Source organism: Acanthaster planci, linkage group LG05 (assembly GCF_054643075.1).
Source record: "Acanthaster planci isolate LZ-2023a linkage group LG05, COTS_SCS, whole genome shotgun sequence".
NCBI classification, from domain to species: domain Eukaryota; kingdom Metazoa; phylum Echinodermata; class Asteroidea; order Valvatida; family Acanthasteridae; genus Acanthaster; species Acanthaster planci.
This window is the reverse complement of record NC_141781.1, coordinates 6,427,659-6,448,413: the sequence shown is the minus strand read 5'-3', so window position 1 is coordinate 6,448,413 and position 20,755 is coordinate 6,427,659. Positions and strand designations below refer to the sequence as shown.

Sequence of the window (20,755 nt, the reverse complement as noted above, 5' to 3'; positions counted from 1 at the left end):
TTTCGATCCAGTTTTGATTCATTTTGATTTGTTTTGTTTATTTTGCTTGTAACTTTCCTCACTTGGGGCTTAATGACCCATTTTGTTGAAACACAGACAAAGTTCTGTTCGTTTACTGCCGTGACAAATCTTTGAATATTCTGGAAGAATGCTTTAAGGGCACGGGCAGTTTAGACTTAAAGACGTTCTAATATTCTCCTAATTTAACATAACCATTTTAAAAATCTTTTTTAACTAACCCTATTTGAGAATATTTCCATTCTTTATTCTAATGCTGGTAGCGCCCATGCTGACCAGCTTAGCAAGTCGGTCATCCAAGCCCTGGTCAGTCTCCTGCACGAACAGCTGTGCGGTCTGTTCTCAATGGCCTGTGGAGAGACGGAATGGAAGACACTAACCAGCTCAGCCCCCAAAGACAAGACCGAGGGGAAAGGAACAGAGGGCAAGGAGAAAAAGACGAGCACTTCAGGTCCCCAGCCAGGTAGAAACTAGGCAGAATCTCTCGGAAGTGTTTGTCTGTATGTGCTTATTGAGAATATGGTTAAAACCCTGTGAGCAACCATGCCCACAAAATTACATCGATTTTCCACGTGGATAAAAAATATCTAGGTCATTTCCCCGTCATGTCTGTCGCTCAGTGCCACGATGAACCTGTGCGACTGTTTTGTGGTTGCTAATACACCCATGAGGTCCCCTCTCTGTCTACAATTCATTTGGTGCTGTGAAAGTACAGTAATACCAGTCACAACCCTACCTGCCGTGACCTGTCGGCACCTGTCAACAAAGAGGTCCACTTACTGCGAGAGGTCATATGGGGAGCCTGGGAATACTGGTCTTTCAACAGGCCGTACTCCACAGCGGTTATGGCTAGGTTAAAGGGACTTGGCAGTCTTGAAGCACATTAGTAGCTTGAGGATTACAAAGATTGTCAGCTTAATTCAACAAAAAACAAAAAACTTATTTAAAAATACGATGACTGCTGTGTGTTTTTTATCTCCGTAATACTGAGATGTGTTGTGAAGGTTTTCCATAAAGCAAGTTGTCGAGCAAGAAGGAATGCCACCTGAGTGTCACTGAATGGGATCAAAGTTGAAAAGTTTTCCAAGGGAGATTTTGTTGTCGATTTCTTTAAGAACAGACTGCCAGTTATAAGAAGGAATATTCACTCTGCACACTGAATCAGAAGAAAGTTTATTATTTCATAAGCAAAAGTTTGTTGTTGCAGAAGCCTATTCTATCCTCTTGTCTATGTAAAGGCAAACCACGTAAGGGGAAACACTCTCGCCACCTGGTGCAAACGGCTCTTGGAGACTTCCTGGTGTTCTTGCGTCGTGTTGCTCTCAGCAGACCCTTGTGTGGGAGCATGGCCTCACCTAATTGGACGTCGGTGCTGCTAGCCATAGCTGGACACCAGCCAAGCACAGGTACCAGTAATCGCCCAAATAGGTTTAGACGACATGCACATTTTCTGAAATTTTAAAGATATGTTGGTGTGTTTGTTTTCTTTGTTAAATTTTTTTAATGTGGGCACAGTTAATATAAATGAATTCTTTGGGTTGTTTTCATAGGTCTACCCAGGATTGAAAACATCCGCACCAGATTACTGTCATTGCATCTGTTGGAAGCCGTCCTTCCTGCATGCCCCATGGACACACAGGAGGGGCACCAGTACCAGGTCAGGGCACCAGTCATTGCCAATCGCTCACTCTACTGTACGTCTTGCATTGCAAGTCCCATTTCACTCAATTACTGGTTCTATTTGGGAAATATTTTTTTGAGTGTTAATAGCATTCTGAATTCTTACTATTATAAAAAAAGTACTTCTTTAAAATGTCATTATTCTGATGGGATAAATAGATTTTAACAGTACGATCATTGGCTCTGACTAATGGTTGTACTGTGAAAATGGATTCCATATCCATAAACCAAAAGATACCTGTAGAAATACAGAAAAGAATGTTGTCTTTTTAGTTCAAGTGTTGGGAAATAGGATTTTGCTAAATCAGGTTGAAAGAATTTTAAACTAAGCCTGCGCATCTTAGGTGTAGTTGAAGCTGGGTCATAGTAAAACATATAGGGTGAGAACCACCATGCAGCTTACATGTATATGTATAACTGTTTGACCCCAGAGTGCCAAGTCACCTATCGTGCCAATACCTTTGTTTGTTGGTTTTTGGGGAAAAAAATTGTTGCTGGTGTTGAATAGTGGGTTACTTTTTTTTTTGTCTTCCAACATTCTCAGGTAGTGCAGCAACTTTTTGACAACCTGTCAGAGTGCATGTGGCGTGCTCCCCAGGCCCTTGCCCGCCACCAGTCTCACCAGAAGCCCCCAGACTCCACAGCCCCTGACTCGTCAGTCCCCGGCAGCGTGGCCCCAAGCCCCCAGGCCAAGCGACCCACGTCCTCAGTCTCCGAGAGCGGGGACGATGGTGAGGAGGAAGACGATGATGACGACATCGCGCTGCAGGACACAGTGTTCGACGGGGAGAAGGTGGTGTGCTGCAGCGTGGAGGGGGGCCACACCCTTGTCCACGGATCTGGTGGGAGGGGCTACGGCCTTGGGGCGACGGGAATCACAGCCGGGTGCTACCAGTGGAAGGTGGGTTCATTTGCTGACTGCCTCTGCAGAGAACAGTTCTCTTTATGTGATTATGACAAGAATAAAACACTTGGGAACCTACTAGCTATCGTGATTGCTCAGTAAGATGGGCTACTGTAAAGTAACTGCAAGGTTGTGGATTCCAAGCCCAGCTGAAGTGTTTTGGGGGTGGTCTGAATTCTTGTCAGCAGTCGATGTTTGATATTTTGTTCCTTATCCTTTTTGTGGATTCGGAAAGTTTTTATTTTGAAATGAAACTTGAAGTACGAGAACCTTCTCTTGCTTTAACCAGCGTAGGGGAATCATTTCCAAAGCCAGCAGATGTCGCAAGGAAAAAGGATGCAAGTACAGTAGCAAAAGTAATTCTAACATAGAAACGGTTACAATCCTCTTTTAAAAGTGGTCGTCTGTTTCATCCCCTCCCCCCCACCAGTTTTACATCACCAAAGAGAACAAGGGCAACGAGGGCACCTGCGTGGGGGTGTCGCGGTACCCGGTACGGGACTTCAGCCACCGCACCACCTCAGACATGTGGCTGTACCGGGCCTACAGCGGCAACCTGTACCACAACGGAGAGCACTCATTGACCCTGCCAGGCTTCACCCAGGGGGACTGCATCACCTGTGTGCTGGACATGGAGGCCCGCACGCTGTCCTTTGGCAAGAACGGGGAGGTGAGGCGCCGGACCCGGCCCATGTGCCAATCTCGGCAGTACTTTGCAGAGGCTATTACAGGACTTTGCAGGACTTTTCCTGAGTTTTCTCAGAGCTTTGTCGGATTAAACGATAGAAATATATTGCAGTATTTTGTTGTCGTTGTAACCCTCTGGAATGTGGATTTATATTCCCCACTTTCATCCCTGATATATCCAGTGTTGTAGTACAAGTCCCTTAAGGACATTACAAGACCAACATGGGACCTCAATTCTGAATTCAAGTCACAAACTATCCAAATGAACTACAAAAGGGCTCTCTCTGTGACTGGTCTTGTGTCTGGGTTTGTGAAGAACCATCATAAGGAAGAGATGCAACTTAGTTTGACAAACTCTAAAAAAATAGTATATGTTTTTACTGTTCACCTCTGCTAATTTAAGTTTTGTTGAAAGCTCTCAAGCAACATTGCATAATGACCTGTAAGCTGAAATGATTACACTGTTCTGCTGCACAAGCTCAACTACTGAGTGCATGCAGATACAAACTGTTCCTTGTACCAGTTGGCTATATAGTTTAATTGACTGTTTCACAGTGGCCCAAACTTCTTGAAGTTAACGAGATTGAAGTAGAATTGTTGTTATTGAGATCGGTGTACATTGTTTTAATATTTTATTTTGCCCAGGAGCCAAGGTTGGCCTTTGATGATGTTGAAGCAACAGAATTGTACCCAGTGGTCATGTTCTACAGCAGTAACCCTGGGGAGAAGGTAGGCACAAATGTATTGTCAAGTGCTATTACCACACAAATTGGCTCTTTGTCCAGAGTGTATGCATACTTGAGAACTGGGCAATCAGACAGTCCTTACAGTGCATCACAACTTTTGCATAGTTACAGAAGCTGTGAGGGCATGGCATTACCTGTCCTTTCATGCATATAAACAGGAGGTCAGGTCTTCAGCTGTTAGTCAGTGAGACAGGTAGAAATGCAGGCTAGCCCATCAGGCAGTTCCATATGCCAATGTTTGTTTATCTGCCTTCCTTTTCCCCAAGGTGAAAATTGGCGAGATGCAGGTTCGAGGTGCGCCGCGAGACCTCCAGCCAGGCGAGCCCCTGTGCGCCCCAACCTCCTCTGTCCTGGCTGAGGCCCACGTGACCCTCCTGCGATCACTCCATCGGGAGCCTAGCTGGAGGGACACCATCAATAGCAGCATCCAGGCCCGGCTAGCACAGATCCAGAGGTTGCACCAGTCCGCGCCAGGGCCCACAGCCCAGGAATCCGACCGCAGCACTTCTGCCGATCCCCGGCACAAAGCTGAGACGACAAGGTGTAAGTCGGCACCCAGGAAGTCAGAAAGCGATGATGTGAAACCCGACAGGAGGAATGCCAACGGAGATGGCAGGCACTCAAAGAAAAGCCGGGGAAGCATGTCGGATTCAGAGCTGGTCAAGACAAAACTGGGTGAGGTAAAAACAAAATCGGACAAGTCAAAGGAGACAGAGAAAGCTCTGGATGTTGGGAAGAATGAACAGAAGGGAGATGACCCAGTGAAGGGCGAAACAAAAGCTGCAGATGCAAGTGACAAAAGAGAAGACAAATCATCCAAAACGAAAGATACTGACTCCAAGTTCGACAAAAACCATAAGAAGAAAGATGAAACTGAAGACAAAGCTGGGAAGAAGGAAGTTGCAGATGATAAAGAAAAAGGTTTGTATTTATTGTGAAAATGTGTTTACAATTAATATTAATTTGTAATCCTAAAAACATAATGCCTATAATACATGAAATGCTTTAGCTGCTACCTACTGAAGAGATCACAGTCATTGATAAGAGAAATTTCACTGAGATTTTCACTAATTTCTTGGGAAACAAAATACCACCTGAGCTGAAATTTCAACAGGGTAAATTGTTTAACCCTCTGCAGTAAAGATGTGATGCTGTTGTGGTTGGCGTTTGGAAAAGGAAAATTAAATTCAGATGACAAAGTTGTGTGGTACTTGGCAATCTCGTTTTCAGACACTGAGTCAACAGACTGGATGGAACTTTGTAACTCTGTCCTACCAGTCTTGGCGGTCATCGGAGGCATTGACAGGGGCCTGAGAATTGGTGGACGCTGTGTGCATAAACAGACCTGTAGAGAGGCCACCCTTCTGGGCATGCTCAAAGAGGGTGGTACCTCGGCCAAGGTGCAGTGGGAGGATGCAGATTCCACCATCAGGTATATGTGCGTGTGTATGCATTGACAGACACCTATATGTCTAGGGTTCTATTCCCACCTGTGTCCTTATCCTTTTGCTCATTGTTGAGCAGAGGCACAGGACATGGCCTGTTTGTCCTCGGACAGGGAATTTTAAAGTTTTCTTCATCCTATAAAATGGCTTGTGTTCCGACGCATCTTCTACTACCTTTGTAGGGTTGCTTAGGTTGCGCTTAGTGTTTTGCTCACTTGGAGACATTTTTGGCTACGATTAATTGGAACATTAAGACTGTAATGAGTAAAAAAAGTAATGAAAAAAATTTAAAATAATCAAAATGTTGAGAATGTTAATTTCAAGGCTTGTTTGCTTTATTTTCTGTCAAGCAGCGACTGTGCAATATCAAATCTGGAGCCCTTGGAGCCAGCGGGATTTGAGCCAGCACACCTCAAGGGTGTCAGTGCGACTGTGCTGTGCGACCTTGCCCTCCTCTCTGGAATCACCAACGAGAGCACCCAGAGAGATGTAGTAAAAGCAGACCAGCCTGCAAGACCTGCTGGCGAGGGGGCGACGGAAAATGAGAAAGAGAAACAAGATCAAAAGAGGAAGGAAGAAGATGTGGCCAAGACGGATGCGTTTGAGAGGTCTCTGGATGCAGATATTGCCAGAGCGATGAAAGAAGAGGAAGAGGAAGAGGTGACTGCAGAGCCCGAAGGCCCTGTAGAAGTCACAGAGCCTGTTTCGAGTGTCGAAAGCACTGACATTGACAGCCCCACCTCGCCGAAAGCCAGAAACCCTGCAGCGGCTACAAAATTGTCAACATTGCAGCTGCAACTGGAATCACCGGATTCTAAAGCCAGCCGAGGTGCCGCTGCATCAAGTGCCGAAGGCCAGGTTGTCCCTGCACCGATCACCAACGAGAGGGTGGTTGAGGAAGTCTCTAAAAGCATCTCTCAGGAACTGGACCCTGACTCGAGGATGTTGTCGGCAAGTGACCAGATGCCAGAGCCATCCCTCAGGGATGAGATGGAAGGAACATCTGCCGCCTCGAGCTGCAACGATTCACCAGCCCTCAGCCCCACGGATGCCAATTTGTCCGACACTAGCACCCTGTCCGTCCAGGCTGAGACCCCCAAGGTGGAGCAAGAATGTCCCATCCCGACCCCCGCTGCCACCATGAAGGAGACCCTGACTGCTCCTAAACCGGGCCTGAAGCTGGAAGACACCACCAAGCAGTCGGACACAGAGATGAAGAGCATTATGCTGGCCCACCTTCAGGTGGGCGCCCTGAAGACGCTCAGCGTGCTCATGGGCTGCTCAAAGTACATTGAGATGCTACTGGTCCCCAAGACCCTGACGGCCGAGAAGCCACAGAAGGACCAGCCACCCCTCCCGCCAGTCGGCGAGAAGCAGCAGCGCAAGGGCAGCGGGGGCAGCGACAAGGACCAGGGGGAGCTGGCCAGGGCCAAGGAGGAGATGGAGAGCCTGCGAACAGCCATGCGCACCATCATGAGGCAGCTGGTGAAGCGGGCTGTCATGCCCTCCCCCATCAGGCGCGTGGTGTGCATGGCCGAGCTTGAAAGAGCCCATGCCATGCTGATCAAGCTGGCAGCCCAGGCTCCATTTACAGACGGTAAAACCACCTCTTCTAAACTAGGTGGGTAACTGTGAGATCTCATAGACTTTTTCATATTGCGTATTATTCATGGGGTCATATTCATATCGCATCAATGCAAAATTCTTGTTTCTTAGGGCAAACAAGAAGACCATGTTCCTGTTGATAAATCATGGGCAACATTGTGTTTTCATTCATTCATTGCAATTCTATCTTGGAGATTAAATAGGATCATTGTTTCCACATTATGCTTTCCACAGAGATGTTAGCCAGCCAAGCCCGCCGGCTGGAGCGAGAGTCTGCTGCCGTGGCCACTTCCCAAGCTGACAGCCAGGATCGGCAGAGTTCCTCCTCCACCACTGTCTCGGCTCCACCCACCCCTTCTTGTTCCCTGCCGTCCCGTAGCCGCCTGAGGGGGGTGGGGATGAGGACACTATTCTCTCGTGGGTCGCAGAGGGCGACGACTGTCACCGCCATCTCACCCCCGGCGTCTCCGCCCCACTCCCCTGATGAAGACGCCCACAGTGAGGGTAAGATGCCAAGGGACAAAAGGTCAGATGTCAAAGGTCAGAGTATCGTAGAGGTCTTTAACTGTGGGAGAATGACCAAATTAAGGGGAAGATACGAAGGGTTACTAAGGGTTAAAGGTCAAATATCAATCAGAAAATCGTGAACGTCGTGAACTGAGGAAGGATGCTCACAAAGAGCATAAGGTATCCAAGATCAGAGGTTAGATATCAAAGGTCAGAATGTTTTTTTATCGAGGAAAGTGCATCATCTTTCTCTTTGGAAGAGAGGATTTTTGTCATGGATTCAGATGATCATCTCTTTAGGTTCGACTGTTTTGTATTTTTAAAATTTGTCTTGTGAACTGGTTTTCCGTTCCGTTGTCTGTTTGCAGCTTGGCAGTCCCATCCGCCCCCGTCTCCACCTATAGCTGCTCCTCTCCTGGAAATGGGGTTCAGTATGCATCATGTACTGAAAGCAATGGCTGCCACAAGTAAGTCATCGGCTCCTTCATCATGATTATTGGGTTATCATCATTCCAACTTTAATGGTCTGCTTGATCTGTGCTATGCTGAGCTCCCCAAACCGTAAAGGGAAACTGATCATGTCTACTTGCTTGACTTGTCGCAGACACGCGTGGGGACTTAGACACGCAGCGCATCACCATCCTAGCCACCTGGATGATAGAGCATCCTTGCCTGGAAGAGGAGGACGACTCCTCCCCCTTGCAGGTGCAGCCACAGCAACAACCCCAGGGTGGCGCTGCAGAGCAGACCAGTGGTAGGCAACAGCAGCAGCAACCATCAGGTGCACTCAGCAGGCCGTCTAGGCCCACCGATACTGAAAGCTCCACCAGCCGATACGAGGAATACGAAGAGTGAGTTGACCCTTGGAAGGTGGAAAAGAATACTGGTTACCCGTTGGTTTTTTTTTTTGCAAACTCTTGGGGGTTAGTTTGAGAGAGAGAGAGGAGAGGAAACAGTGATGCACTGTTGAAACCAAGTTTAGTGAGACTAGTTGTAATTATCACCTTTTGTTTCTGTTGAGCAGTTCCAGCTACCCAGACACGGAAGAGACCGCCAGACGGTTGAGAAGAACACCGTCCGTAGAGCGCCCCCCATCCCGCTTAGAGCGCTACCGGGCTGTCGCTGACCTGTCCTCACTGGCCAACGCCATGGCCCGTAATGTGGACAGAACAACGTGTAAGTCCAAACTCTCACATACAGTGTGTCTCAAGGGACTGGGGTTCACTTTGCTGTATTCCTTTATGTGAAGTCAGTTGGCCATAGACAGTCATATTTCCAAATGCAGCATGTACATTTGCAGTTGGTGACATTAACTGTGGCAGACACAAGGGATTTACATCTATGCGGCTTATGCTTATCCCTGGAAATAACACACATTCCACTGAGCCATTAAAATACAGCTTCCTAGGTTTATGCATTATTCCGAGTCACAGCCATAACTTTTGGACACGACTTTTCCTCTGAAATAAGACAACTTGGCACTTTGAACTGTTCTGCCACAGACTACAGTAGATACACCTGCTACACGACTAATTTTCTGGTTATGGAGAAATGCTGTGTGACAAGTTAAGGTTACCAGCCAAATGGCCTTGTGATACATAGTACTCCTCGTTGGTACCCAGCAAAAATTCTGCTTATATCGCACATTTGGCCCAGCTGTGTTTTTCATTCAGAAGTGCTTACGACAAAAGATTCTTCATCTTTTGTCTCTGTGTCCGTCAGACCACTCTGAGGGTCTGTTCAGTGACTTGGACAGACAGGATCTCAGATACGAAGTCCCGTCTGAGGACATTGTCTTTGAAGATGACGATATGGATTTGGATGACGAGGAAGATGATACCTTGGTTACCGACAACGGCGGGGACCGGGAACTGTTGGGTCTGTGGTACCCTGAGGTAGGACTTATCTTTAAAAATAAAAAACTGAAGTATAATTTAAGATTTCTAATTGGGAAGTTGTGCTTGCCATTCACAAAGCATCTCTTAGAGCTGGGATTCCATCACAGACCATGGACCCATTTGGAGGCCTTGAATGTTTGAGCCAAATAGAAAGTTTCCCAACTTTTTTGTATTACAAGATGTCATTTTTTTGTTGATTAACTGTGAGGTTGTAGTATTCTTTTCCATTCATTTTGTATCAAAGGTGCTCCATTGCATGCAAGATCATTTGAGTAATTTCTTAGCACAAGGTGCTCCATAGAGAAGGTCATGAAAAGGTCAACGCATGCTTTCCTTAACACCATGTTCATGTACAGTCTTGCTGCTCAGTCAGATTAAACCTGCAAGTTACTCACTTGAAATATAACAGAAGTCACATACAAAGTGACAACTTCCACAACCAGAGACTGAAGCAGGAACTTGTAGACATGCATCTCAAGCTGGAAATAAGAAAGTACATAAACATGCACTTTCTTATGGGAGCCTGGAAGGATATGATGGATTCAAAACCTCTACCACGAGAAAGCATATATTTAAACAAAGCAAGGTGTCATCAGTACATTGTCCTATTGGCTTGGTACTCCTCATCAGCTGAGCCGCGAGTTGGAGGAGAGCGAGAGCCAGGTGACCTGCGACCTCTGCGGCATGACCACCCCACAGTTTAACCGCCACATGCGGCTGCAGCACCCCGGCTGCCGGCAGAGCTGTGGCCACATGGGTTACCGCAGCAATGGGGCCTATGTCGGGGGCTGGTTCGGCGGGGCCTGCGGCACCGGTAACCCGTACTACCTCATGTGCACTGACTGCAGGGAGAAGTACCAGTCGGGCAACAGGGGTCTGGTAACCATGTCATCAGACTTTACTGTGACGACCGAGGGCACTGTTGATGGTAAGATTCTTTCCAAAGCTAGAAGGTTCTAATCAAATTTTGGGGAATTCTGTACAGTAACTAGCTCAACTAGTGGACTCCACTAACAGCTGGTACCATAATTAACAAGCTCTCGGACTTCAGAGTGTACTATGCTTATGAAGTGAAATGACCTCGAAGGCAATGCCATTAACATTTATATCTCCCACTTAATGCAAAACCCTGTCGTGCTAAAGTTGTTCACAGTAACGAACTGCTGTCCGTAGGTTGACGCTCCATCTGGCAAAACTTGTTTTCTTACAAACTCTGGTATGTAACTGAGTTTAAACATTAACCCTAACCCCCTAGGGTGTATGTAAACTTGTATTGAAATTGGAGGATTTGGGACTGTTAGGGTTAAAAGATACAGCTGTGATGAGTAGAACCATTTAAACCGATGTTTGCAACATTACCAGTTGTCTTTCTTTCTCTGTCACCAGATGATCACGACTTTGTCATGGAAGATGACAGCAATCAGATCTCGGGCCAGGAGACGTTTGAGCAGATCATGGGGCGTCTGGGCCTGACCGAGAGTCGCTCCATCCCTGAGCCGGTCCAGTTTCCGGAACCGGACCCCCTGGGGGCTAGAAGTGCGTCAGTCGGGGTCAGCAGGGGTCCCGGGGGAACCCTAAATCTCGGTGAGTGTAACATCTACGTTAAATTTGTGTAAGATGCAAAAGTGTGGTAAATTGAACCTGTAAGCTCTTACCAAATTTGTGGTGTTTGAAAGGTCAGCCTGACATTATGTAACTTTGTGCTATGTTTGAACAATGAACTGATTCGGTCTTTCAAAAAGGTGGCGTCATTCAAAAACTAAGCACATGACCCCACGCCAGTTTGAACATTTTCAGTGCATGTGAGTTGGAGTGCTACCATACTAAAAGGGCCAACCTTGATACTCATGTTGATGTTCTTGATTGACCTATGACACACTTCATAATGATCATGCACTGTTGAAATTCCAAACCGACTCATTGGCAATGGCACGGTTTGAGTGACGGTTTGTAGATTGTGCCTATGCCATCTGCAAGTTGATCTGATTGGTTTGCAAAATCATGGTGTCACAATTGTTCTTAGATGGTACCAGCCAGCGGGACTCTTGCCTTGTGAATCGGCTGAGCCTTGGGGAGCAGGTCGCCCTACTGTCCACTGCCCATGACAGGGCCGTTGCCCTGAGGAAGACAACGGCAGCTGCTCAAGTACTCCTGGCTCGGTCTATGGTCATGAGAGCGCTCTCGCTGCTGTCTGTCAGGTATACCTGCTTCTGTTTGAGCTTTTCTTTGCTGGATTTGTTCCGACAAACTTGAATCTTGTGATGTTTTTTGAAAGTTTAGATGCTGATAACAGATGATGTTGATTTCAACCAAAAAATATAAGCACTAAAATATTATATGCAAAGTTGATCACATCCTATTAATTTCTTGATGCTGGCCTTTGATCCAGACCATCAGGAAGAAATGTGAAAGTTGGCTGCTGTACCGGTATCAAGATTTTTTACCAAAAGTAGCACAGGAAAGTAACCAAATCCATTAAACTCTTCATCGTGTTTGTCTGTATGTGTCATGTGCAGCGGTTCTGCCTGTAATCTCTCCGAGGGCCTGGAGCAGCTGGGCCTATCAGACATCCGGCTGGTCGTCCGGCTCATGTGCCTGGCAGCAGCAGGCCGGACGGACTTTGCGGCCGCCAACAGCCCCTCGTCGACAGCCGGTTATGGCAGCCAGGTCCCCCTGGATACAGTGTCCACGGGAACAGTGGGCATGTCCTCCAGTCTGGCCTACCTCAGCTCGGCCATCGGTTCTCTGGTGGCTTGTAATCCCAGTGCAGCCAAGATGCTTGTTCAGCTGTGCACCAAGGTTAGAATTAGTCCGGCTTTGTCATGATTTTAGGCATTTGCGGAATAATGATCTCTGACAGTTGCGAGTATGCAGCTTACTGTATATCTCATTCATGTGTGAAAAACTGCAATTTAGATCTCACAGTCACGACAAAAATTCCTCCTCTCAATCAATCTTGCAAAGCTGGTGAATGGTTGAAATAATGTAGAAAGAGGTCCATTTGGTTAGCAAGACGTTTGTGTCGAGAAAATCTCTTGGTGTTTTCCATAAGAATCCCTTCATTTTGAGGAATTTTGAGAGGAGTTGGTAGTGGCTGATAATTTGAGCAATTCATCCTTGGATTGTTAACTTAATATAGCTGGTCATGTTCAGGAGGTCTTGTGTGCCATTGGAGTTGCAAATCCTTCAGCATACCCTTAACTTGTGCAAGACACTTCAACAGAAAGCTCGAAAGTATTTCTGAGTTGCCAGTCTTGTAAGCCTCCCTCCCATTCAAGCCACCAACATTTTTGGAAGTTAACAGTGGTGAGATTGTAAGGATTGTCCGTATTTCAGGATTTTTCAACAGTCTGTGTTTCATTCTGGAAAATCCCTTGTGTACAGTTAGTTTTTCTACATATAAAAGTTGATACAAAACCGAGGGGTTATTCCATTTGATCCTACACTGCTATGGGTCCCTTAATTCCTCTGAGGATTATTCCGTGGATAATTCATATTACTCCAGTGTCACTCCTGAGTGAACTATTTTTCCAAACCTTTGAAAGCTGAAAAGAAAAAAAACAATGGTCGAGGTGCAGTGCATTGGCTGTCACTGCCCTGCAAAGAGATGCCTGTACCTCCCAGGTGCCCCCCCCCCACAGAAATCCACTTCCACCTCCCCCGGGTATGCCTTAGCTCCCAACTAAAAATCTACCTCTGGAACTCTCCACGTCAGAGACCTTCTCTCCCCCTTCATCTCATCAACCCCTAGGACCTCCTCTCAGCTGCCTGTGGCCTCAACGTGGCTGCCATCGACACCCGACGGGGAACCTCCACGGCCAGGGAGGATCCTGCCTCTTCCGATCAGCGAGCCCTCTCCTCCCCTAGCTTTGCCGTCACCCAGGCCCTGGTCTGCTTGCTGGCCGAGGGCCCCAAGCAGCAGGCCAGCCAGGCTCAACAGTTAGAGGGATCCGCAGGTTGGTACATGGAGAAGGAATGGTAGAAATTTCTAGATTTTTATCTGGCATATTTCATTATTTTTTTTTAATCACTTCTTTTCAAATTTGACTTCACTTTTTCTGGAATTTGAGTGTTTCTTTGTATTGAAGAGATTGAAGTTCCCTGTAAAATGTTCTCACAAAGTTGACAGTTTTACACTTATGTACACTTATGCTGTGACCTTTGAATGGTATGGTTTTGATTGATTTTTTGGATCCAACTTTAAGCTAGAATCATGCTGTTTGCCTGGATTCACTTTGGTGTAATATGTTATTGTATTATATGAGGATCTTGCATCCTTTCTTGTCAAAAAAAAATCACATTTCTTTTTCGAGATTTTTCAATGTTGAGAATTTTAACTTCCCAGTAAAACTGTTTCTCTTTGAGGACTTCAGTTTTTTCGTCTAAATCCTCACTAGTCAAGTTGCAAGCTTTTCAAATCAACTTTGACAACAGCACTCCTTAGTCCTTATTCATCCTTTTACTTGTGACTAAAAATATGATGGGACTTTCTTGAAGGACTTGTGACTGGTCTTGTGATAGAGTTCTTCAAACTTGATTCCATTTAGCATTTATTATCTGACTTCTTATCAGACTACGAAGTGATTTCTCTCAGTGTGCGCTCTGTTTATTGCAGAAACCAACCAGGCCACAAAGGAACCACCCAGTGACCCCATGACCCCAGCAGCTGCCTCCACCCTAGCAGCCCGGGCAGCCCCGCCCCTCCAGCTAGCCAACGCCCTGGCGGCCTGCTGCCTGTCGGGCCGGCTTGCCAGTCAGCACCGGGAGTGGGCGGCCCAGCAGCTGGTCAAGACACTCTCTGGCCAGGCCCGGCTAGGGGCAGTCCCTTTAGTCATCGCTGCAGACTTCCACAGCGACCTGCCCCCATGTCCTGTGACGAGAATAGATGCTCACCAGGACGTGTTGACAGGTTGCATCTGGAATCCAACTAAAGCACTACTAGCAACAAGGTAATCTGTAGAAACCTCAAGATTCAAATTTTTGTGGGACATCTGTAAAAGATGCCATTTAACTTTGTACCCTGTCATAATTGACTCAATATTTGTGCTGTTTTCATTAGTACTGATGTCCAAAGCCATGGTGCATTTACTCATGTATTCTGTGTTAACTGTGGTCATTTGATGGCCTTTTCCTCTTTTTACAAATTCATGTAAACTTTGAAGGGATGGAGGTCTTTTATGTGAATGTGTTCAATAAACTGGACCTTCTTCAGTGTGGAACTTTAAAGTAAAAATGTTGCATGGTGCTGTCGTAAGATTGAAACTGTTGTGTAAAGAAGCAAAGTAGCAAATTGTTCTTGGAAGGTGGCATTTATATTATCTATCCTTAGATTTTATACTTACTTTGGAAAAGATTTGAAATCAGGGACTGGTTATACACTTTTTGATAAATATTTTGGCAGTGACATTGTTGACATGATGCAGTGACATTTAGAGGTCTTAGAATTACATTTCATTTGAGCCATTGAACTATCAGTACTCTTCCTTTCCATCTGTTGTTGTAGTGGCTGTGATGGGGTGGTGAGACTGTGGGGTTCCCTGTCTCGTCCCCAGCCTCTCCTGCAGCAATCCTGCACCTTCACCGACAGCGACGAGTACGGTGCCTACATCAGCCCCAGTCGCTGCGGCCTGCCACTGACCAACCTCTGCTACAATGCCAATGGGAGGGTCATCGCTGCCTCGCTGGAACACATGGTCAATGTGTGGTTTGTCACAGGTGGGTGCGCGGGCTGCTGAGATTGGCTCATGTTAGAGATTAGCGACGGTGATGGAACCATGGAGAGGGGGCTACTGGAAGGGAGTTATATGTCCTCCCCTTTTTAGTAGAAGCCTCGGACCTTGGGGATGCCCCGCTTCCTTTTGTTTCTTGAACAAAATGATGGAAGCCTCGCCCGCATTTTCTGTCAGTGTCCCCCCCTTGACAAAAAATGTGCGTACTGCCAAGTGCCCCACCCCCCCCAAAGTTTCACCCGGTAACACTACAGATGAGTTTCCATGAGTTGAAAAGCAAAACTAGTTGCTATGAGCTCTGAAAATTTGGTTCTGCAAAACAGTCGTAATTACTAGAATGCCAAATATGGCGTAGTCAGTACTTTTTGCATTTTCTTGGAGAAACTGGTTGATCAGAATTCTCATGCCTTTAAATGTACTGCTAGAGATTTGATTACCAAATGAAGTTCTCTGCTTTCGTAGGCGGCAGGGGCCATCTTGATCAACAACCCCAGCTGGTGACTGCCCTTGCTTGGCCCAAATTCAAGGGCTTACTGGAGGGACGGGCCGGCACAACCACGGAGATGCTGGTGGTGGGGCGCATCGATGGCACCCTGGGATTGATCGAGGTCCTGGACCATTCCACCTACCACCGGGTGGAGCTGGAGCAGTGCTACCGACAAAACGGTGAGAAATTGTCAGATGTTCCCGCATTTGACTTGACAGGAAGGGGCAAACAGCTTACCTAGAGATTTGAGTTGACTTTGTGTCAAGAATGTCTTCGCAGTTTCTCAACATAGCATTGAAAATCTTCACTGGAATTTGTAATGTGTATGTAAATTATAATGTTTTATTTGTTGCTTACATTTTGGGTTTACAAGAGAGCCACAAAATAATCTGAAATGAGTCTCACCTTTCCTTTCCTTTCATAATTTCCAAGACTTTCTTTACCTAGGAAGTAGGAGTCCTCGTAAATTACCCTGATCACAAGTATTTGTTTCTTTCAAATACTGCGCTCATTCATGTGTAGTGTTGTAGCAGAGTAGAATGCACGTCCCTGCATGTCCATCACGCCATCCACTTTTTAAGTCAAGTCACAAGCTATTCAAACGAAATGCAACCAAAGCATTCCTTTGTCATTGTTCGCCCAGTTACTTGTGACTGATCTTGTGAAGGGACTTGTGACTGGGATTGTGAAAGGTTTTAAAAAAGGAATTAAATACTACAGCAATGCTTGTGTATGCCGTCTTTTTCTGTTTACCTGATATTTGAGGCAAACATGTCAGAAACAACTTATATCTCTGCTTTAGGGTTTTGGCAGTACAGTGAGCAATATGCCAGCAGTTTTAAACAGTACAGCCAGTGAGGATTTGCGGCGTAAGTTTCAATTTTTTTTTCTTCCATCTCTAGTGGCTGTGACCTGCCTGACATGGTACGATGAGGACCGGCGATTTGCTGTTGGCTACTCAGATGGAATCCTTGCAATGTGCAGCCGCGACACCTTCGACCCGGAACCCATTATAGCGCTCCATGCTCACAATGTGAGACCCCCGTTCTTACCTCGTTTGCCCCACCCCACCCCCAAATTTCACTTGAAAGTATTCAGCGGTTAATTAGATCTCAGAGTTAAGCATTTGTTTTCATTTCAAAATTTGTTCTTTGAGTGTTCTGCCAAGATCACTGAATAGCTCTTGGGATCATGTTCAACATAAGCTTAGTTAGTCAGTTGTTGTGTATGCTTGTTTTTGAGGATGTCTGTCAAAGGTTTAGTACCACTTTGCTAAGGTTGCAAGTCTCATGAATAAAGATATTTAGCCAAATACACGTACATGTATTTTTGCAACTTCATGACACACTTCTGGCATGGATTTTGATGTAAATGACAGTAGCAAACTTGGAGCGGTGTATATTTTTGGTGAATATTTACTGATGCATTCAAGAACGAATGAGCTTTTTTTGGTTTATTTCAGACGGCCATTGACCAGCTAGGCTGGGACCCTACTGGTCATCTCCTGGCCACCTGCTCCCAGGACCACGAGGTCAAGGTTTGGGCCCAGAAGTCCAACCGCTGGCTCTGCCTGCACGTCCTCCGGCATGGCTGCCCACTGTCGGCCCTCCACTGGTGCCCTCACCTGAACCAGCCCAGCAGTCCCGTTCTGCTGCTAGCCACGTGAGTCATCGTCAGAGGGTTGGGCTTGCCCAATCGAGCCTGTGTTAAAAATGCCCAAACTGGCCAAACCTTGTCCAAGTTTGAAAGCTACAGGTGGCAATAACACACATTTCTATGGAGGGCAGATCCAGAACCGACTGTCTAGATGGGAGGAGAGCAAAACATTTTTGGAGGGGTGGACAAAAATCTTCAGAATTTCTTTTTATAACCTGTGGCCTTTTTGAGAGGTGAAGCTGAGTTTTAAGGCTTTAGAGTTTTAGAGTTTTAAGAAAAATAAAAGACTCGTCAAAATCACCCTTTTATCTTTACATTGCTTGAAATTAATACTATTCAGCCCTTGTTTTGGGAGGGGTGATTGGCTCCTGTTGGCCCATCCCTGGATTGGCCATTGGTGTCCATGAGCAGTGGTTGCAGCCGCTAACCAGCGTCTCCATTGGCCTACGTGTAATTTTCAGCCACAGTCCATTTGAACTGTTCCTGTGCGGGATTGTGGGTAAAATGGGCAAGTCTCAGTGACACCAACACAGTCGTAATGTATCACCACTTGCTATTCCATTGATACTTACAATTCCGTTCCTGGAGGTCACTGCATAAAGGTTGCACAATGAGAATGTTTTCACGTAGCACGGTGCAAAAGTGTGAAGTGTGCCCCCCGTTTCTTTCTCTCCGTTCAGTGGCTGTAACGACGGCGGCGTTAGGGTTTGGAAAGTCCCGCACACTGGAGCGGACGTCACCGTGCCGAGACTGGGCCAACGAGATGAGAGTCTTCAAGGAGTACCCCAGACTGAGGTATTACTTGGCTTGGCCATGTGTGTGCCTATGCAATATGTTTTTTTCTCATGTTAAAAGCCTGCTTTTCTCAGAAGGTCTGGAGTCAGAAGAAATCTGTTAATTTTCTTTTTCAGTTATTCATGCAATGAAGTCAGCAGTCCTTAAATCTTGTGGATCTGTGGAACTCGGTTATATCAAAGTCTCGTTTTGGAAATTTTCTGTAAAATTTTTTCCACTCTTTTCAGTTAATGCTCCCTTTTGTTTTTGTGTGTCAAGGGTCAAGGCAGTGACACAAACCAATCAGATAGTGCTGTGGAGGTGTTCCATGTCAAAGGTCACAGTGAGGCTGTCACTCAGCTTGCCTTCAATCCCAGCTCCATGCTCCTGGCCTCAGGATGTGCCCGAGGTTACATCAACGTCTGGGCACTCCGTGTAAGCAGTGCTGCTAATTTTGATTAAAAAACGATCTAAAGGGGCGTTTGATTAAAACCTGATAGCATTTTGGGATTCTTGCACCTTGGCACACTGATGGATGTCAGAATTTGGGAATAAATTCATACAATGTCTCACCACAAAGTGAAGATTGTAGACAGAGTCACCTAAGCTGTGATTGGATGCCTTAATGGAAGGATATATCCCAGTGCTAATATCATTCACTCATTGTATTTGGAAAATGACAGATGTGTATTCATAGCATTTATCAAATTATTGTTTTGGTTGTACTTCAAAGAGATTTTTCACTTGAGGTAACTTTAACAGAATAGACACTTGTTTGCTCCTAGTAAGGTACGCATTAGACTGACTAGACTTGACCAGTGGTTTACCACGTATGGTAACCAGTTTTGATGACCTTAGATATGTTGAATTTCAGTGTAAATTTACCATTGAAATTTATCCTACAAGTGTAGTCTAAGTAATTGATTTTCATTTATGAACACAGTAGATGTTGCTTAATTCTGCTTTGGTTCCCCTAGTTTTAAATTTCATACAGTAACTTTTTACCCTCCCCCTGCCTTCAGGAAAGTGCCGTACTGCAGACAGTTCAGGGCGACGGTCCCATCCAACAGCTTTGCTGGGTCAGTGATGCAGCCGGGCTGGCCGCCTGTTTCCAGAACTCCAAGCAACTAGTCATCCTGGGCTACACCGACACGCTGTTCATCAGGAACCGGGTCTATGCCGCGGCACGGATGGCCTTGCTCAACCAGGGAATCGTAGGATTGCATCAGGCACCCTGCCTGAGAGCCTTCCTGGAGCGACTGCCCAAGATACTGCAAGACCAGTACTCATATGAAAAGGTGATTTGGGATAAAGGATTCGAGGGAAGTGGGGTTGGCTTGCCTTCCACCTCTGTGACCTGGGTTGAAATTTCACCCTGGCTGACATTGGGACTGGGTTTTCAGTCCCTAAATTCCAAGGGCTTCTCTGGAATGTTCGTGGTTGTTTCATCCATCTCTAAAGCTGATAATTTTCTCCTTGTCTTCCCCATGACCCCCTCAGTTTTTAATTGGCATTGGGCATTTTCTTATCATAGGTCCACGTCTTGTGTGGTGACCAGCTGGTCCACAGTAGCTTCCTGCAGTGTCTGGCCTCTCTGGCCGTGGCCTTGCAGCTGGACAAAGCCCTCTTCTACTCGCCCACCTCCCTGCAGACCCAGGCCGAGGCCTCCGACACCACCCACCTCCCCTACCCCCACCACCGCAACCACCACGGGGCCGGCCAGCTGGCCGTGGCCACCCAGTGGAGCTGGCTGTCAGCCTTCTGCACGGCCCTCAAGTCGGCCGGCGCCCTCCTGAGGCGGGAGCAACTGCCAGCCGAGTTCAGTGTGCCGGATGCGGAGACCCTGGAGGGAGCCGCCACTGAGGGTCCATTGCTGGACCCCAAGCCCTCAGACAATGGCCAGTGGAGCCTGGCCATGGACGAGCAGATCATGGCCTGGGCCACCAACCGGCCTGAGGACTGGCAGCTGGGGGGAAAGTGTGACGTCTACATGTTCGGCAGTGGCAGGCACGGCCAACTGGCTGAGACAGGACGGGGCACCAACTTACCCACTATCACCCAGTCATTCTCGCAAGCACAGCAGGTTGGTTCATTCAGAGCTCAGGTGTCATTTCCTCTGGATGTATTCCATCAATATCCAATAAAACAGTATCCACTGATTTCCAGGCATTTGAAGTATACTTCACATTGTACAAACATGGGAGAGTCAATTTATTTAGTTATTTTGCCAAATAACTGTCAGGTAGAGATTTACCTTTCCAATATCATAACCATTCATGAGTCTAAGGAGACACACGTGGCTGGTGCATATAGCACTCTCCTCTTGCAATTTTGTCCCAGATTCTATTCCTGGCCTGGACAACATGTGAATAGAGGTGCTCCTGTGACGCGACGGTTTTTCTCAGATCTCCAGTTTTGCTCCTGCGACAATCAAACTTTCAATCCCTGCAGTCAAGTGTGCGTTAATTTGGGACTGCCTGAGGTGGTTTAACTATGTTAGCTACTTCCTTTGTAATTCAGCCTTGTGGCTTTGTTCTTGATAGAATTAATTTTAAGTCACAGGAGCCCTTGATGAGGTTTGGATGCAATTGCAGAAATCACTAGACCGCTTGATAGCTC

The 20,755-nt window shown here is 46.5% G+C and overlaps 1 protein-coding gene across 3 annotated transcripts in view; it reads left to right on the top strand.

Moving 5' to 3' along the window:
- Positions 1-20,755, top strand: part of LOC110988107 (putative E3 ubiquitin-protein ligase HERC1) — an 89,351-nt gene that overhangs the window by 38,787 nt on the left and 29,809 nt on the right. For all 3 annotated transcript variants that reach the window (XM_087136634.1, XM_087136635.1, XM_087136633.1), the window contains exons 29-56: positions 282-481; positions 1,257-1,424; positions 1,569-1,675; positions 2,243-2,599; positions 3,033-3,272; positions 3,935-4,018; positions 4,302-4,956; positions 5,266-5,467; positions 5,834-7,101; positions 7,320-7,589; positions 7,961-8,059; positions 8,197-8,443; positions 8,617-8,768; positions 9,315-9,487; positions 10,121-10,418; positions 10,877-11,074; positions 11,514-11,688; positions 12,007-12,289; positions 13,242-13,446; positions 14,106-14,439; positions 14,994-15,205; positions 15,682-15,885; positions 16,609-16,739; positions 17,169-17,368; positions 18,043-18,157; positions 18,416-18,571; positions 19,159-19,434; positions 19,671-20,219. In XM_087136634.1, the coding sequence (XP_086992760.1) occupies positions 282-481; positions 1,257-1,424; positions 1,569-1,675; positions 2,243-2,599; positions 3,033-3,272; positions 3,935-4,018; positions 4,302-4,956; positions 5,266-5,467; positions 5,834-7,101; positions 7,320-7,589; positions 7,961-8,059; positions 8,197-8,443; positions 8,617-8,768; positions 9,315-9,487; positions 10,121-10,418; positions 10,877-11,074; positions 11,514-11,688; positions 12,007-12,289; positions 13,242-13,446; positions 14,106-14,439; positions 14,994-15,205; positions 15,682-15,885; positions 16,609-16,739; positions 17,169-17,368; positions 18,043-18,157; positions 18,416-18,571; positions 19,159-19,434; positions 19,671-20,219 (7,558 nt within the window). The remainder of the gene's footprint in view (positions 1-281; positions 482-1,256; positions 1,425-1,568; positions 1,676-2,242; positions 2,600-3,032; positions 3,273-3,934; positions 4,019-4,301; positions 4,957-5,265; positions 5,468-5,833; positions 7,102-7,319; positions 7,590-7,960; positions 8,060-8,196; positions 8,444-8,616; positions 8,769-9,314; positions 9,488-10,120; positions 10,419-10,876; positions 11,075-11,513; positions 11,689-12,006; positions 12,290-13,241; positions 13,447-14,105; positions 14,440-14,993; positions 15,206-15,681; positions 15,886-16,608; positions 16,740-17,168; positions 17,369-18,042; positions 18,158-18,415; positions 18,572-19,158; positions 19,435-19,670; positions 20,220-20,755) is intronic.